Source organism: Platichthys flesus, chromosome 4 (assembly GCF_949316205.1).
Source record: "Platichthys flesus chromosome 4, fPlaFle2.1, whole genome shotgun sequence".
NCBI lineage: Eukaryota > Metazoa > Chordata > Actinopteri > Pleuronectiformes > Pleuronectidae > Platichthys > Platichthys flesus.
Window position 1 is genome coordinate 9,902,482 of NC_084948.1, and position 19,465 is coordinate 9,921,946.

At 41.6% G+C, this 19,465-nt stretch overlaps 1 protein-coding gene across 2 annotated transcripts in view; it reads right to left on the bottom strand.

Moving 5' to 3' along the window:
* Positions 1–17,722, bottom strand: part of LOC133952181 (seizure protein 6 homolog) — a 162,974-nt gene extending 145,252 nt beyond the window's left edge. For both annotated transcript variants that reach the window (XM_062386517.1, XM_062386516.1), the window contains exon 1: positions 17,430–17,722. In XM_062386517.1, coding sequence (XP_062242501.1) covers positions 17,430–17,502 — 73 coding nt within the window. In that variant the 5' untranslated portion in view covers positions 17,503–17,722. The remainder of the gene's footprint in view (positions 1–17,429) is intronic.
* Between the last annotated feature and the right edge of the window lie 1,743 nt (positions 17,723–19,465).

Genomic DNA, 19,465 nt, shown 5'->3' on the forward strand with positions numbered 1-19,465 from the left:
AAGCATTTATTAAAAAGGAGAAATAAAGTTATGTTATTCAATGATTCATCATTTTAACAAGCTCCGATATTTCAAAGATAAACACAGCAGCAGCCCTTATCACAATTCAGAAAATACATGTAAAACCGGCGGTCTACCTATGTATGTCTGTCTCGGTATGTGTGTGTGTCTGTGTCAAAGTGTCTCTCTGTGTGTGTGTGTCTATGTGTGTGCATGTGAAATACAGTTAGTGTTATTTAATGATTCATCATTTTAACAAACTCCCATATTTCAAAGATAACAACAGCAGCCGCTTATCACAATTTAGAAAACACATGTATTCATCTATGTGTATCTGTGTGTGTGTGTATCTGTCTGTGTCTATCAATGTGTCTGTGTGGGTGTGCGTGAGAGAGCGAGAGAGAGAGAGGGAGAGAAAAAGAAGGGGGCGTGGCGATGATGCAGTCACGTCACATCTAAGATGGCGGCCAATCATGATTCGTGGAATCAAGGCCTAAAAACTCTCAAAATGGCGAATTGACTACAAAACAAGATGGCGGAGCCGTTATGAATTTAGAGCCAGAATGGGAGGAGAGTGAGAGAGGAGGCGTGGCAATAATACATTCAAAATGGTGGTTTAACTTGCGTTATTCAAAATGGAGTCTATGTTAATGACACCATGTGGCCGGAGCTCACACTGGTGGTCGTCACATGAATTACACCAAGGGATTTTCAGACAAAGAGAATTCTTTGTCTCTGCTTTGGCGTTCGGCCGCATGGCTTCCAGATGTGTCCAGCCTCTCTGAATATAGATTTAACTATGTTACATGAACTGTATTCTAAATTCAGATCGAATGTGTGTATAAACGGGTTTAGGAGAAAAGAGAGAGAGAGAGAGGGAGAGATAGAGAGAGATCAGGAAACATCGTCAGAGACAACTACTAGCAAAGCAGGCAGTCCAGTTACGTGAGATTTATCTTTTAAAAGATGTAAATCTCCGCACAATATCTCTGACGGTAACACGCAAAAAGGAAGCGCCGGCTCTGTACCGCGCGCTAATCAAAAACACAGTAAACAAAGGAACCGAATGTGACGTCTCGGCCCGCCGTGTAGCACGGCTAAAAATAGATCAGCGATCTACCAACAAACATACAATCAAACAAATGACACGCTAAGTATTTAAACTAGTCTCTGCCCAGACAATAAAGCCTCTTACTGTGACCTCCGCGGTGTTGCTTGCGCGTGGGGCGCGGATTTCCCGGAAGTCCAGTGAATCTGTCGTTAAACCTCAGGATGCGTGCGAACGGGCGGATTCCTGAAAAACAAATCAGTGTCCTGGCCTCTTAAGCGGTGCTCCGGTGGGTCTCGTGGTTGCAACGGAGGTCAGCGCTGGGCCGAATAGAGCGAATTCTCTTGCTCTTGGAACGGAATTCGGCTTCGTCTCTTCTGCAGGGATGAGCAGCGGTAACGCCGCTGTGGATTTTGAAAGAAAGTCTCTGAGCTCGGCCAGCGAGCAAGTTCCTGTACACGGCCTTTTCAAGTTAAAACAAAAATAGTCTCTATCAAAGTAAGATCAAACTTAAGATAAAAGAAAATTAAAGAAATGAAAGAAAATAACTCTGGTTGCCCCCTTTAGCAACTAAATCATCTGGAAAGACCCGGAGGGGTCTGTTGACGTCTTCAGAGCAGGGAAAATGGCAGCGATTATTGATGTCTCAGTGATTTTATTCTACCTGAGAGGTTCTGCCTCTTTGAGGTGCTGGTCATAGGATGATGCTGGCTTTAAGCCAATTGAGTGTCAGAGTTGGACCTCAGTGGGCGGGGCTTGGAACTCAGCGGGGGTCCTGAAGGCTCTTCAGGACATTTTCCAACCACCAGGGGGAGATTCTCAGGCCTGCTGGAGAATGTTTTCCCTCCAAAAGTTTTACAATCCTTTGTCCTCACCGTCGGCTCCAGGCTGTTTGAGGAAGGTGTGAATTAAGACTGAAAACTGGCCAAACTGGTTTCAGCTTGGCCTAGCAGGGCCTAAGTATTTACAACCCACTGGGGAGTCTAACCCAACAGCAGTATAAGTATTTATTTGGCAACATTGTTACATGGTGCTCCATTGTTACCATGGATGGCTCAGACAGTACGGTAACATAGAAAGCCTAACTTAACGTAATGTTTCGTCCTCCCTGCTTTTGTTAAACAATGTGCAACACTCACAGGGAGGAAGGTGCTAGTCTGTTGTTGCAGTGTTGGAGTTTTGAATATTGGCCTTAATGGAAATGGGAGCCAGTTACTAAAAGGGGGGCAGAGCGGTCTGACTCATCGTCTTAACTTCCTACAGCCATTCACAGTGGCCCCTTGAGGCCGGCAGCATTTCCTTGGTATGTAATTAAGCTTCATTCAAGAGTACTGGATAATACCTCCAGCTCTTTCACAGGGCTCTTCACATATATCCCAGTGTCCTGCAACACTACACTACACGCTGGCTTCAGGACAATTCTATGCAAGAGCTGGGCAGTTGTCTTACTCCCTCAGATTTGCGATGCCGAGCTTATGCCAGCCATTTGTTCAGCTCTGGGTGCTGCTCTGCAGCCTGCCAGGCGCTAAAGGTAAGTAATGACGCGGCTGATTTCTTCTGACAGGGTACTGTGTCTCGGCTCTGCAATTACATGCTTTATGTTTATTATTGCAAGAATAAGAGTCGGGGGTGTACTCTCTGTGGCATTTACCTGGTCAGTTTATTACATGCGCTACGCTCAGCCCTATGGCCCCTCCCCCTCATTTCCATGAAAGTGATTAAGACATGCATCTCCTTCTCGTTTATGAGGTGTCGTATTTTAAAATGATAAACCCACCATTAAAATAAATGTAATGTGTCACTAATTTCACCAGGGTTCTGAGTTCATGTTCATTATATCTTAAAACTTTGACAGCACGAACACATCCAGCTCCTCCATCTGCACAGACACACTTTCTGCTGAATGAATAATCAGTCTAATATCTGTGGAGAGGAAAAATAGCTGAAGGGGCAAAAAGACAGAGTGAAAGCAGGTTGCACCTCCCCCCCACCCATCTCTATTCATATGGCACTGTTTTGCAACAGCAGCTTGTAGGAGTCCCAGCTATCGTATCGTCCTCAGTTTAAAGCAAATGGCTTGGCTTAGTGTTAACAAGCAACAGCATGGCTGTGATCATCTGCAGTGCTACTGTACTAAGGAGAGCATTACGGCCCCGGGCCTCACAGATGTCACTGTTCCACATGTACTGTGCTGTAATCACAAGTACTGCTCAGCCTCCTCACTGCTTTAAACTGATCTACTATTTGTGTATTCATCAAGTTTATGGGACAAATATCACCCACTGCTTTGAGCTTCCCTCATATGAAAGCTGCCGTGCACCTCTCATTACAAACTAATATATTTACATGGCTTGGAAAGGTAAGATAAATAGATGATGGAGATATAGTAAAAATGGCCCCAGCTCCCAATGCACTTACAGGCACCAGGCTGTCCGTGACAAATTTTGTGGTCATCTGATCAATGATAAATAGACCAAACTAAATGTTTGTGCACACTCAAAAACTGACGTAATGCACATAACATAGCAGATCAAAGGTTGCTCGTATATTTTTATCCAACATAAAAACCCATAAAGTTGAGGGATATAATAAGTGCTTAATTCCTTTAATATATTTTTGAGATGTAATGGTTTTGTATTTATAAAGTGCTTTTCTAGTCTTGACCACTCAAAGCTCTTTACAGTACAGTTTTACATTCACACACACATTCATACAGTGTATCTATTCGCAGCACTTTGTTGTTCTATGGGGGGGCCATTCAGGGTTCATCATCTTGCTTAAGGACACTTCGGCATGCAGATGGGTCAGACTGGGGATCGAACTGCCGACCTTCAGGTTGGAGGACGACCACTCTACCCCTCAGCCACAGCCGCCCTGTGATGTGCTTACTATAAACCTGCACGTAATCAATTCTGCAGGACAACACAACAATCCAAAGTTAACTTGTTTTAACTGCTCACAACTTTATCGGGGTTTGATAATCGAGTGTGTGGCCATACTCAAGTAGCGTCAGCATGTGTTTAAGTTACATTTTTTTTAACTAGAAAGTCTGCAGAGGCTGCAGAGGCTCTCTGTCGGACATTTGGGTTCACACATGTTGAATACCAGCTCTAGAGAAAGTCCAGAGAAGCTCCAGAGTTCAGTGCATGTCTGGAAGCAGCAGAATGTACTCTGTCAGCCTGTGTTTGTACAAAGAAATTACAGGACTACAAAAGCCTGGACACCTAAACTAAAATGGCTCTAAAACTGACAATTGAATATCCTAGATTTAAGACTGCTTTTCCCATTACCCTCTTTTGTTTATTTCCCCTGTCCCCATATCAGTTCATCACAAACATACTGGAAGCAACATCAGCAATGGTCTTTCAACTGGAACATTTCTTCAGCCGTTGGCAGAACCTGTGAAATCTGCACTGATTGAGGCGCTTGTGGCATCAGCGTGATGAGCCCTGGAAGCTGAAAGCCAAACTCTCTCTTGCTCTGGAGGATCAGCAGCAATTTATGTGATCGCAGGAATCATCCTTTCTTGTTGTAAATATCTTCAGCTCATTTTCTGCCTGATCTGACCTGATGAGAGCCAAACAGCCAGAGTACTCCTCTTATGGATATTATGTAACTATACATCAATATCTATGGACCAGGAAACACATTCTATATTGACAACATCCATTATCCTCGAACAGTGGTGACTGAATGTGCTAAAGGTGCAAATTGTTCTTATGATGCATACGATTCATTATGTAGAAGGCTGTAATGATGGACATTATTGCAAACATTATGCAGGTTAAAAAATTGAAATGTTTTACTAGAATACATTTACTTGATGTAAATAATAGATTATACATTGTTTGTTCACTGCTGCAGAGCCTATGCTTGATTTTGTTCAGACTTTATTCAGAGTCTCATATTTATTTTAAAACACAAATATCATCTACAGATGTGCAAACTTGAACGTCTCACACATATTTATTTATAGGTTTTTCAAGAAATTGATGGAGTAAGGATTATTTGTGAATACAAGTCTTTTGAGTGTGTTGGGTTCAGTTGTAGTCTGAAAAGGTGGCTGAAAAGTTTTTCGAGTCTTGTTCTAAGAGATGAAGCCTATTCCAGGTAAGATGTTGAACAAAACTTTAATATTTCATACAAGGCTGTGTACTACTCCTTCCACAGTAGAGTAAAAATTGGCTCTACCCAGAACCAAAAGCCAAGTGGGACAGTCTAGTTCACAACTGAGCAGCTGGACACGAGTACAACAGAGTTTCTGTTTAAGAAAGAGCCACACCGGTGCTCGACTGCCAATAAAACACCAGACTGCCCTCTGGACAGAGTGGTAAAGAAAGAAATATATGAGTCTGGCCAATAAAAGAAAAGACAAAATTAATACGGGCAAAAGAACACAGACAATTGACAAGGGAAGTTTGAGAAAAAGGGTTGTGGAAAGACATCTTTTTTGACGTCTCAGTGCGGTTTATGACCTGTCTTACAGCCAGCCTCCATCTCATTATGTAATATAAACTTGTAAGAAACAATATTATTAATACCATTTTAAGTCTAGAAATGATAGATCAGTTTTGCTTGTCCTGTTTTGCTGCTTTCAACAAAGTTGAATGTGCTGTAGCACATTTCAAACCGGCCGTATGGTGGTGCAAAAATCTTCATAGCTGTAGTTTTTCTTGAGTGGTAACGATGCTTTGGTTTATGAAAAATACAGAATATACTATTATTTATCAAGTGCTACAATAAACACTTAGTACTCATTAATGAAAATGGAGTAAACCTCCTTTTTGGATTTTCAGATCATTAACATTTCACATGAGACTTGCATGTGTTTTTATTCTTTTCATGTAAATACTTAATACGCACATTGAATGTTCCAAGATAAATGCCTAAGTAATATTTCAACATTTTTACAACAGATTATGATCTTGTGTGCAACATCTTCAACACAGCATAAACTAAGATTGCACAGTTTTTTGTGTCTACATCTCATGTGACATTTGCTCAGCCGATTGTCAACAAAATCCACAGGCCTATACAACTCAGTGTGTGAAATATTGTGGTGGTCATGTTTTTTCACTTCTCTTCTTCTTCCCTTCCTAAAAAACTCTGGCTTTCACAAGTAAAATGTTAGCTGAGCTCGGACCGATCTAACGAAGGTGACAGGAAAGCAGGATTAAAATCTCAGACTGGTGTCTCAGCACAGACGGGTGTTGTTTCTCTCTTCCTCGTTCTCACACAGACTAAGACATCGATAAACAGAGACACCCGTCCTCTGCTTCTGCTTTCGAGGATCAAACCCTCCTCTGCTCTTCCATCCAAAAAGCTCTGTGGGTGTGTGTCAATGTAAGAGAGAGCCTGGCCTGTCAGAGTCCTAATCGTTGTGGAGAGAACCTTGGCTCTGTATGCACAGCAGACGCCAGCCCCAATTAGACAGGTGTATACAGTGTGCCAGTGCATCGGGGGAGAGCAGACAGGCCCAATTCTCTGCACAAACACCGGTTCTGTGCCGCTGCCGCCCGATCGATGCGACTCCCTGACTCAGAGAGCTGGACTGGGAGCCCCTGCATGCAGAAGGCAGAGGAGCAGCGGAGGCTAAAAATAAGGGCTGGTAATATATTGATATATATAGAGGAGGAAATGAGAGATCATTGGGGAACTGAGGAGCACAGACCAGCTGATGCCGATGACTAACACAACTTGTCAGAGTCAGTTGTTTACCCTGGTAAAACTATGACAGTGACGAGACGGCCTTCTGTCTTAATATGTAGAGCCACGAGGTGAGCTGAGAAACCCTCTGTAGCCATTTGCTCTCGTACTGTGCTCCATTTCATTATGTATGGCATAAGTAACCAAGTAAAATATTTTAAATTATCTATAAAGAAGAAGCCGAATTACATACAAAACTTGAATTTCAATACAGACCTATAATACATGCAAAACAACGTGCACAAAAATACAATTTGACAGCAAACTATCACATCAGATTACACCCTAATGGTATAGTCAGGATTACACTGCACATAAGTTTATGTTAGTAAGTAGATGTCCTTCATTTACAAACCTTTAATTCCACTACACAGGCGTACCTACCCCAACCTGCCACAGTCACTTGTTTTACCAGACAAGGAAACCTGTCTACTGCCTTTGTTGATCCTCTGATTTTAAATTAAAATTTTTGACAAGCTAAAATTCTTCAACAACGTTTTGATGGATTGCTATGCAATTTGGCAAATATAATAATGCTGTCCTCGAAATGAATAACAATTATTTGTGCCACAAAAAAGGATATGTTGGAGTGGTTGCTGACTTTCACCGTCCTGTTGCACCCAACACAAAGTTGTACAAAGTGGGACACTTAAGTGTCTTTACTCATTTCAACCTGACACATGCACCCACGTTGTCAGCTTTAATGGGCTTGCTGTTTTTAGCATGAGGTGTCAGGTGCATTGTTGGCTTTTAGCAATCGAACAGTAGAAAGCAATTGCACAACTCACAGAGAGAAGAATGATTCGCTGTTATTTTAAGGCAAATTATCAAGATTGAAACATGTACCAGCATTGGCCCACAGACACGCAGATCTGTGCACAGTGAAAGCACTCATGCAATTTCCTCTGCAGAGTAGCATCTTCTCCCCACCATTATCATAGCAATCTGAAAACCTGGCTCTGATTGGTTCATTGCATGCTACACGCACACCACACTCGTGGTTAATTGTACAAAGAATAACTCTGTTGAACCATGTGCCAGGTGCAGACACCAAACTTACAGAAGTGGACTTGGACACAACCTAAACATACTTTCACTAATGCCCTTAAGACCATGTGCATAGATCAATAAAATTGAGCCATTAGTGTTAGTAGTGTTTTGGCGATGCATACGCCCAAATGAGATTATAAATCAAATGAATTAGCACAAACTTACTTCCACACAGACAACCTCTTTAAGGGTAGGTATTCCAGCTCTGTCAGCTACAATAGCAACTGATTAACTGCTATTTATAAAAGCGAGGAGGCACAGTGTTGTGTATGCTTTGCTTTATAGTGAATATTTTGTTGACCGCTGACCATCGTCCATTAAATCCTCCCTAGCTTGTGACAGTCTGTGGCAATATGAGCTGCATGATTCATTGATATTATTCTGAAAGCAGCCGGTGAGAGGGGGCCGATCGCTGCTCAGGTCGAGGTGAGGCATCGAGCCCAGCATCACTCAGACTGGCCATTGATCTGCCAGAGAAATCCACATTTGCCAAGGGCACCAGGTTTGAGTGGCAGCTGTAACATGACAACTATCAATTAGGCAGTGTTAAGTATTAATTCAGCAGCTGGGGAGCAGGGGAATTATTCTGAGACTTAAAGTGGAATTAAGTGTATCTGTGAGCTGAATTGGATTTGGGGAATGTTCCATTGTCAGATTTAGAGCCAAACGAGAGACATTCAGCTCATTGTGCGTCTGTCGCTTAACGGCGTGTTATTCAAAGACCAATCCACCGGAGAGCCGATGCGATGTTCAAAGATGACAGAACGTGGGATGTGATGGGGACACATAAAGCAGGTGCAGCTCAAAGCACATCACATCCCATTTGCATCGTCTCTAATTGAAGTCAGAGGGGCTGTGTCATGAGGAATCTCAAGCAGGGGAGGATATTGTAAAGCAGATGAACGCAGCCTTCAGGAAACCAGCTTTGACTGACAGGGACGAGGGTAAACACCTCACAAGTGCACGCTCGCTTCAGAGGGACTGTTATGCAAAGAGGGGCGAGAGACGGAGAAAAGGGAAAATGAAAGTACTCCACCCCTAGGCCCTCTCAGCTCCTCTCAGGAGGTGTCAGGAGCTGTGTGTGAAGAACCCAGCGCCCCCATTTCCTGTGAGAGGGAGTTGTGCTGAATTTTGATAACACTCATTTCCAACCAAGCACTTCAAAGAGGAAAAGGCTCGGAGACAATTAGCCTGAATAGCCCTTGTTGAGAGCAACAGGCGAGTTTGGATAGGTTAATCAGACGTAATCGTAAAGCAGGTGTTGAACGCGCACCCTTACAATCCTCCACCACCCGAATTATATGATCATCACTTTCACAAAAGTGCGTCGTTTAATTAATCACAGTGTCCTTCGCGCCTGTCTTTTCCTTATTCAAAAGCGTGAAGCAGTGCTGATTGCATCAGATCAGTGACACCGAGAGCAAATTGCTTTTCTGCCGCGGCAGGGATGATGAAGGGGGTGGGAACAGGATCGGCATGTCTCTCTATGTGTGTATTTGTGTGTGTTGGTGTGAGTGTGAGTGTGAGTGTGGTAGGGTGATAGGAAGAAAGTGTTGCTTATCACACGAGAGGCACAATGGTGATTTTAATCTGAAGATGATGCAAAAATTGTTGTGTGAAAATCATCTTCTGAAGTTGTAGCAAAGAGGATTTCAAGTTCGGGTTTTTAAATAGATACAGACTTAATCTTATGTATAAGCTCACACACAGGTCAGCTCTAAAGGTAAATCACACATCGAGTTGATTTACAAATTATTCAAGTTGAAATTCTTTACTGATGCACATTGTTTAATTTGTTGAGAACAAAATGATGTAATGTCAAACTGAACCAAATCATTAACCCACTGAAGGCTGGATTCAAAACCAGACCGAGAATCAAAGTAAAAAACTGAAATCAAAGGGTTTTTTCCGACTTGCGTGAATTTCATTACGGCAATAACGATTCACAATAACTTGTGCTTCCTGGAATGGACAGATTGATATGCCTGAAGTTTAACTGACTCAGTGTTATACTGTGAAGATTAAGTGTTCCCTTCACTTTTTGGAGCAGTGTATATCAAATGACTTGATCAGAAAGCTGTGACCACTTGCCCTTCAGTTCTAAAAATATCCTACAGTTTTCCGTTCAGGATGATATTATATGATAAAGGAAGGACTTCGGGTTCAGGCTTTACGGTATTAATGTGTTTGTTCTGTAATGGTTGGAGTGTAATTGAAAATAGTCGCCAGCACTTGTATCTGCCAAGCAACCACGGTTTGTCTCGGGTGTAATTCTCACTAACGATGTGTGAAATCCAACAACAAACAACAAAGTCTTTGGATTTAAATAACCCTTTTTTCAAAATTCAAACAAATAAATCTGAGTGTGTACATGATCAAGTCTAGCAGCATGGTGCTCTGTGTGAAAAGACAGAAAAATAAATCAGTGGAGTCACATTATTACCAAAATAACAGACCAGCCCTGTGTAGGAAAAGTCTGGGCCATGATTGGTTAATTGATGGAGACAGACTCTACAAAGATGTTTTACAGGATTATTTTACTAAGATCTCAGGTGGAGCCTCCTGCTTGTGATTAAAGGCTTCCTACAACGTGTCTTGCATTGTTTCAGCAATAGCACAAAACAATATTGGATCATGAATGTTAATCTTTCATCACAAATGAAAGATTAGGATTTTTTTTTAGATTTTTGAATCCAACTCCTCCGATGTGTGTTGTACTTGCAATTCATCGTCGAATGAAATGTAGCATGTGCTCTATAGTGTCTATCATATCTTGAGATCCTTAGGATCCCACAGTTGATCATTTTTTACTCTAATATACTGATATAAAGTTAAGCAAACACAGAAAAATGTCAAATGATAAAAAATAAGACTGACTCAAGACCAAGAATTAATGAAAGTTCATCATCATCGAGGTACAAGAGGATCAGATCGGAGCTGTTGAAAATCTGCCATTGAGCTATTTAAGTTGTAGATATTTTGATCTAGACTAATTTACTGAAACTGCCAATCCAAGAGCTGTGTCCCCAAATCTAACAGGACCAGGAGGAGTAATCCAAGTTCCTGGTCTGTGTGATTATTCCTTTTGGAAAGCAGGGTTATAGTCTGTTAGTTAATATTGTTCTTTTCAAGGAAAAAACTGATTTAAACTCTGATGAGAATAAACTCGTTTAGAAATTCCAAATACTTTTGCTAATACGATAATTATTGTATTATGTGTTTAAGGACACACGCAACTTCAGCTATCAATCCTAATTTCTTGACCATATAACAATGGTGCCTGTTTAGATTAATATGCTCAACTCAATAAAAAACTTTTAATGAACTAGCAGTGCCTCAGAGAATGTTTTCAGTAAAGTTGTTCTACTTTAAGAAGCAGTTTCAAGCTTCCTGGATCCACAGTGTAAAGTATGCTGTGTTACACTTATACATACACATATAAGGTAACTTTCAAATAAAGGACTATATAGTCAGAAAAGAAAAAAAAAACGTTCAGACACTACTTGATGCATTTTCTCTTCCCCAGTAATGATGTCATTGATGCAGGATTATGATTTAAACCAACAACAATGTCGGCCGATATTTATACACCACATTTTGTTGAGTAAGATTTTGTTGTTGCAAGTGTTTTGCCAACATATAGTTTGGGGTCTAGGGACCCTAGAAGGGGGGGGGTATATTGGGGTCAGCTAGACCTCTAAATAAAGGATGTTACACAACATTCTTTGACAGACCTTGGCAACAGTATGGGAAAAGACAACTCCCAGAGGTAGCCTTATCTGGCCTAAGCATACACATACACACACACACACACACACAAACACACACACACACGGCTCGAGGTCTTCACATACACTTCAAGTGAGGAATTCCCGGAAAGGAAACATGCACACGTACACATCAGCACTGGCAAAAATATTGTTTATCAAAGATTATACAAGCTGCAGCGGTTGTTTGAATAAACAAAGTAATAATACTTAAATAATTAAAACTTGACCATCTTTAAGTGTAGAAATAATCTCGTTTCACGGACGTTGTGCTGTGATGTGCTGTGTTGAGATATCTCGACAGCTGCTCTGCGACTATATAAATATATATCTGACTGGTCAGGTTGTTCCTGCTGCTCTCGCTCCTCTCTTCTTGTGCACTATAGGGTGATTAGTGAGTCATTTCAGACAAGGGCTAGAGTGACCGTGTGGCCTCCTCCTCTGTCTTAGTTTGGCTATAATTTGTATTTAAAGCACATGTGTTACCTCAGCATCATCTTAACTCTGTCAATACAGACACTAAAACTAGACTGTGGGGCTGTGCTCCTCCACAGAGGAACCAATCCTCATCAACAGATAGAAATGAAGTATGCTGTAGGTCAGAAGTATTAGGTCAAACCACGGTGCTGTTTAAGAACAGAAAGACTGTCCCTTCAGTATATTTTGTGCTTTAGTACATCTTACCAATCATATTACAAATGAATCAAATTTCAGAAGCTCTAATGTCAATATCTTAACAATCCTGGTTTAGTGGCTGGTCAAAAATTTGTACTGGTTGGAAGCCAAGCTGGTTATCATTTTGGTCTTAGCCTCGAAAAAAAAACAAAAAAAGAAAAGGGGGATAGAACAAGCATTTCAAAAGAATTTTTGTGGTAATTATGCTTCATCAGTTTAACAATTAAATGAGTAACAAATAAATAATGTTCAGAGTGAGGCCATCCTTTAATCCAGATCCATTAATCAAAGTTATTTAAACAGTTACAGAACTGTCTCGGTTGTGTCAGTAAAATTGTAAACTGGGGATGTGTGTGTGTGTGTTTTGGATGTGTGTGTGTGTGGGTTGTTTAAGATTGCATTCCTTCCATCACGACTGAACAGCTCCACCAATGCTGCGGTGTGTGTGTGTTTGGTGCACTGAGCCGTTGCTGTTGTTGGCCTTGTAGCAGCCATTAGTTTGAGGCAGCTCTCCCAGCAGAGCGCTGACAATGACGACAGGCCATGGCTATGCAAGCAGACCCTGGGGCTGGGACTCTAGGGGCATCGCTTGCTGTGGGTCAGTCAAGGCCAACGTATTTATCTGGGCGGTAATCTGAAGGGAAAAGGACAGTAATTCTGACCCCAAAACCTCAGGGACATCATCAAAACAGCTGCGATTTCAGGTCCGGCGTAACTCGCCCCGTTCCTGCTCTCAAACGGCACACACTCCTGTAACAGGAGAGAGAGCGAGAGCAGAACTGATGAATAGCAGAGCAGCAATCAGCAGCGAGTGTAGCAGCGAGGGTAAACCATTAAGGAGACGCTGGGCTGATCACTCACAGAGCTGAAACTGGCCCAAAGCTGAAACCCCAACATTGTCACCTCACGAGCGACTCTGTCTGCATTGTGATTTACTGCAAACCACCGATACTTCATCAGGCTAATAGCTTGTACACTGGCAATGCTTACAAGTGCTCTATATAACTTATTTATAGGCTGAGATGTTTTAAAGCACTTTTACAGTTCCTCCATAAAGTATGAATATATGTTGACCACAAATTTTGAATTATTTTCCAGGTCTCTGTCTTTTCAGCTCCTTGTGGCTCCAAACGTCTCTGTCCGAGGCCTCCCTGCTCCTGGGACAAACAAAGCTGTAAGAATAGAGATTTTGAGAGACTGATGCAGTGTGAATTGCAAGGTCTTGTAAACACAGGTGTGTCTTTCTACACTTTCATTTAGAATTCAAGTTCTAGACACATCCCAAGGATAATTAAAGCAAACAGGACGGCACAGGGTCTGGATAATGCAGAGATTTACATTTTTGAATAAATGTGCATCGTTGTCTGCAGTTAGGGCCTCGGTCCCAGTGACCATCGAGTGCGCCTTCATGTCTGTTGAGTCACAGTCTCGTAGCTGTGAGTGCAGAGGAATCTGAAATGCTGAGATGCACTGTGACATCCTTTAGGTGATGGTCACAGTCATGGAATTTGTGATAAATGGGATAAAACATGCACCACTGGACTGAGCTAATAAATTGATTGAATTCATCTCACATATTCCTGTGGCGGAACTTCCAGAGGTCAGAGTTCAAGGTCAGCCACTGGTGAGCCCACTTACTCAAAACATGGAATGGTTATGTCATGTTTATTTGAATGTCAACGATACTTTAAAAAAAAAAAACACTGTTATTTGCATGGGTGATAGTGCAGAGCTATGAATCAGTATCATAGTAGTGGCATCATATCAGTATCATACTGGCGGCCAGACGAAGTGGCCACAGGGTGTTGGCACTACTGACCGCAGTCTAATCAGGGGGCAGGGTGGAGGATGGCCCACTTTAATGTGAGCTTTGACTTGCTGAAAGTACTTGTCTGTTAGGGCAGGAATATCCCTTCCACCTCAACTGGCTGTTGATGGATGAACAGTTTAAAATCGGCTAAAAAACTAATATGATATTTATGTATACTACTGAAGTGGACGGTACTGGTGTCAAAGGAAAGTGTCTAGCTGTATCTCAACTTGGGGGCTGCCTTCTTTGGAGGCTGAATTCGATGACGGATGCGTCACTAGAAAACTCCAAGGCTCCTCCAATGGAGGAAGACAAATGTGTCCTTCCATATAACCAAGCCTCTACCAGGTGGAGCCTTTCCAGCCCAGCATATCCCAGGATTCATTGCGCTTTTTCAAAGCGGAACTGGCTGTGGCAACTGATGTGAAAACGTCAGAAGAAGTATCAGCTTCAACTCAAACAGCTAGAACACGTGTTTAAAAAACTCTTTTTAGAGGTCAATCAAAGAATGCTCTCATCTGTAGCTCTGTTGCCAGGCGACGGCTGTGAGGGCGGGACAGGCTGACGACATAATAAAGAGACCAGACCATCACATCTGAAATGTGATGGTCTGGTCTCTTTATTGTGATGGTCTGGTCTCTTCGTCTGCTTGGTCAACCCAGCAGACGAAGGTTGTTGCCAGTTCATGTGTGCCAGCATAAGCCAGTCTAGTTCCTATGTGTTATATTCCTAGAGTTTTGCCTTTTTTCATCTCGATTTTGATGCGTCTGCTTGTTTTGGACTGATTCCCATGAACCAAAGCTTCTGTAGTAAAGGCCGCCTTTTTTTAACCTGATCCTGCTTTTGTTTCTGCGTTTGTGACTGACCAGGGATGATTTGGCTTTACCACAGCTACATGAAGTCGTGAAGGCTGCACTTCACTTCAATTTCATGAAATAATCCCAAATGGTTTTCAAATTCATCTTCAGAAATGAAATGACGGATGGTCAGACAGATACACTTACCACTCTATCCCCCAGATATATATGCTGGGGGAATAAAACTAAATTAATAACTGCTCTACCTCCCATGATAGCATCACCTTTTCAAACAACCACTACTTTTTACCATTAAACCCAACTCCCAAACTTTACCAGACTCATCAAACATTTAAGAATTTAAGCGAGCAGCTAAATCCATCTACGTCACAATCAATTGTCTGCTCTTTGCACACAATCACCACCATGTCAGGAGCCAGAATATGGACCTGAATGCACAAAGCCCGTCAACACATTTTATTATGCAAACACAGGATTAAGCGACCAAAACAGCCTGATCACAAATAGCAGCGAGTAGAGCGTATACCTCCGCCAAGGCCAAACTGCCATACACACATCTGACCAGCTCTTATAGTAGAAAAATAAAAAGGGAAAGGGAAGTAGTCGGATGATCTAAACAAAACTAATCAAACTGAACTCATAGATCAACACCATATATATGTCTGATTATATTTACATCAAATCTCAATCAATCCTGAGAACATATTGAAAAATGCAAATAAAATATCTGAGAGGGGAGAAAAACAGTTTGAAGAACATCCTGTATTTTATTCAATGGATCTCCAATGGACACGTCCCTCCACCAAGTTTGATGCAAATGCTTTCAGTACTTTCTGTGTAATCCTGCTGAGAATTGAACAAACAGACATGGGTGCAAACATAAATATCAAGGTTGTGGAGTCAGCTGTGTCTACACAAAGACGTCCAATTAAAAGATGACTGACAGAGCAAAAAGTGTGTCTGCAGATAACTTCATCTCCTGTCATCTGTCAATACAAAGAGGCCTTGGTATGATATTTGGATAACAGTTTTTTAATGCTAATATTTAACAGAGTGAGAACTGATTTATTAATAAAACCCAGGGCTTTAATTTGCAGTGCAAGGAGGAGGAAAATATTGAGTGACTGCTCAAATCGCTGCAACTATCCAGGGAGACATCTCTCTGACATCAACCATGTTTTCTAGCCATCTCTATTTTGTCAGGGGATATGAATAATGCAGGGAGGCAGCAAAAACACCATCAGCCATTCCACTACTTTAACAAGAGGACCATGAGATATAGGCTCTACTCATTTAGAGCATTGTTTTCTACAAGGCTAGAAAATGACATGTTTATCAGCCTGTTTTCCTACTTGTCTTGAAAATTTTAATTCAGACACGATTAATGAAACTATAAAATGACATCTGAACATGTGACATTTTCTATTTACAAAGGCTTTGGAAAGTATACTCAAATTTTTTTTATATACGTTATCAAACTACATATTCTGTATTAAGTCCTCCTCTTACTAATCATACATGTGTATACAGAAAGGTAGACATGTATAAACAGGGTCCCACAATTCACGCTGGCTTCATGACTTTGCTTTTATTCCGACATGCGGAGGGACTCTCTGAAGACCTTTACAATAAAGTTGCGGTGAGGTACGGAGCAGTTCAGGAGAAGAAAACCACTTTAAAAGCTGTGCTTGTTACCAGGAGCACAGACACCCTAAAAGATTTGTGAAATAGAAGAAACAACCAAGAATCACCTGGCACCGTTCACGGTCCTGATGAATACAAACCCAGTTGTGAAGCATGGTGATGACAGCACCGTGTTAGGGGGGTTAGGAGCTTCTTAGTGGCAGCGGAGAGGGGAGACTTGCCACAATTGAATTATTGAGAGATAAATGCAGCCAAATACAGAACAGAAACTGTTTGAGCGTGCACACAACCTGAGACTGAGGCGACCGTTCACCTTTCAGCACAACAACAACAACCTAAAGCAAACAGCCAATGACCCGGCAAAAGCCCAAACTGAAGCCCAGAGCATGCATGTGGAAAAAATACAATTTTTTGTATATTATATATATATATAATACATATAAATAAGTATAAATTGATTATACAAGGATTAGCCAAACTTGTCTTAGTATCACGACAAGTTCTCTATATATCCATACACTATTAAATCCACAGCACAATAAAGTGTGGGGAAAGTGAAAGGGGCTGAGTACTTCCTGTGTCTTAACTTTGACAGTGTCTGAGGTTGTGTACATTCTGTACACTTTACATATAAGACGAAATCAATCCAGCATAAAACGTGATAAACTACCACATCATGTGCTCATCACATGAAGGAAGAGAACCAGTGCGCTGTCTGAGCACATGGAGGGAGACTGCGCGCGGTGGAAACGGAGCGGAGACGAGACAAAGATCCACAGCAGAAACATCTCATTTTGGAGCAGCGAGGTACAAGTCCGTGTTAAGAGCTCTCTCGTTCAGCACGAGGACAGAATTGAGCACTAACAAATTAACACATAAACAAACAGGGAGTAAATAATTATTCATCTTACCTTTAGCGCCCGTTTCTGTCACCACCGCCACCACAAGCAGGAGGAGAGGGAAATAATCTCTGAGCGCCTTCATCACGGTTCCCTCCGCTACACGCGTCTGTAGCTCTCGGTCCAGAGTGAACGTCCTTGGATCAACACTTTCTTTTCCCTGAAACGCACTGAAACACTGTGGTCTCCCGCACACACGCGCACACACGCACACGGAGACACACAGTGAGCGCTTCTCTCGCCGACTTGAGTCCGTGTGAATTTACTCATTCACAGAGACAAGGGGGGCTTTTAGTTTCGGTCCGCCACCACCACTGACTCCGCTGACTGACTGGAGGCTGGAGAGAGCGGAGCTGCTGCTGCTGCGATCAGCGCCTCCTCCTCCGGGCAGCGGCACCGCGCTTCAGCACCACGGACAGCTCCTAGCGTCGGCCAGTGGAACACACGACGCTTCGGGTCGTGGGACAAACCACAGTCTGTGGTAATTACATGTTACATTACTCAATCACTGAGTGCACAGGGGAAGTCAATAAATCCAGTTCATTGCACCGGCGGGGAAAGTGCTGTAGTTAAGTGAGAGTAGTCACACAACATTGTGAAAATCAAGGATAAAAAAGTGCATTCCACTATCTCCTGACTCTTAAGTTCAAGTAAATTAACACTTTTACGTTTCTACTTCTTGTGGTACTTGTGGTTTCTTTGCTCTAAAGTAAAAGTACTTGTTATTTTCTGTAAGCCTTTTAATTGTAAAAGTGCAGTTTTGAGTTCATGTTGTCCTCTATTGTTATTAAACCTAATTCTGTCTTAGAAAACAGCACTGTGATCCATGTCCTGCTGCTGCATTTAAAATTTCTCTTTATTTTAAGTAAAAACCTTTACTGTTCTAGTTGTTTAGTACCTACTTGGGTACTTTCCTCTGAAGTATAAGTATTTATTATTTTTCCATATATCCCTTTAATGTAAACCTGCAGTTTTCGGTTTATGTTGTCCTCTACATTAGCTAAAGCTGATGCTAACTTAGCAACCACAACTGCAGTAAATCCTCCCTATCATGCAGTTTGAAATAATCACCTGACTGTAATAAGTAGTGACGCATTATTTTAATTTCTGATCCATTTCCAATTCATATTGCAGCTGTCAGTGTATGTTATGTATCTACAGTAGCTGCAGTATATGCAGTCCAATAGAACAGTTCTGTGTGAAACGTGCTCTTGCTTCTGTATTACAGAGCGTTGATCACCTGTATGATTATTGTGGTGAATGTGGTTTGTGATGCCGTTATGCTGATAATACATATATACGTTATTTGTGTTTCTGCTGTAACAGTAAACATCTTGTTTGATTTTGTTGCATTTGTAGCATTGATTTTTTTTTCCAATAAAATTCACAAAATAAAAAAGTTCAACGTGAAAGAGAGAATCCTGTGTTTGTTAATAAATAACATGCTCTTTAGATCATTTTAGACTAGATTAGTATCATAAAACTCTGCTGCTAAATAAACAATCCCCCATAAGACTATTCATATGACGAAATAATATAAGAAATAAATGTGACACTGGGGAAAATATCAGATACTAAATATTATTATAACTTAATATCGGCCAGTATCAAATAAGCCTTATTCTGAGGGAACAAATGATTATTTTCATGTTTCCCCTATGTGCACTAACAAAAAGAGAAATGTGAGAGATGCAACTCTCTAGCAATTCACCCCATCTTGATGCCATAATATTTGAAGGGGAGTAGACACTGTTGGGGGCGATGGGATGAAGAGAATACTGGAGATCCAGATGTGATGTCGAGTGGACCTTGATGAGCTCGACCCAGGTGCTGGATGTGAAGTCTGAAGGAGGGTCACAGCAGTTCACACTGAAATGACAACTGGCACCAGTTTGCCAAGTTTGACAGACATCACTTGAATAAAGGAGTCTTATAAGCAGAACCTCTGATCAAAATAAAAGGGATTGCTCACCGAAAAATAAAAATCCACTCATTATTTACTCGTCATTATGTGGGTTGGTTGAAGTGTTTGAGTCCACAAAACACTT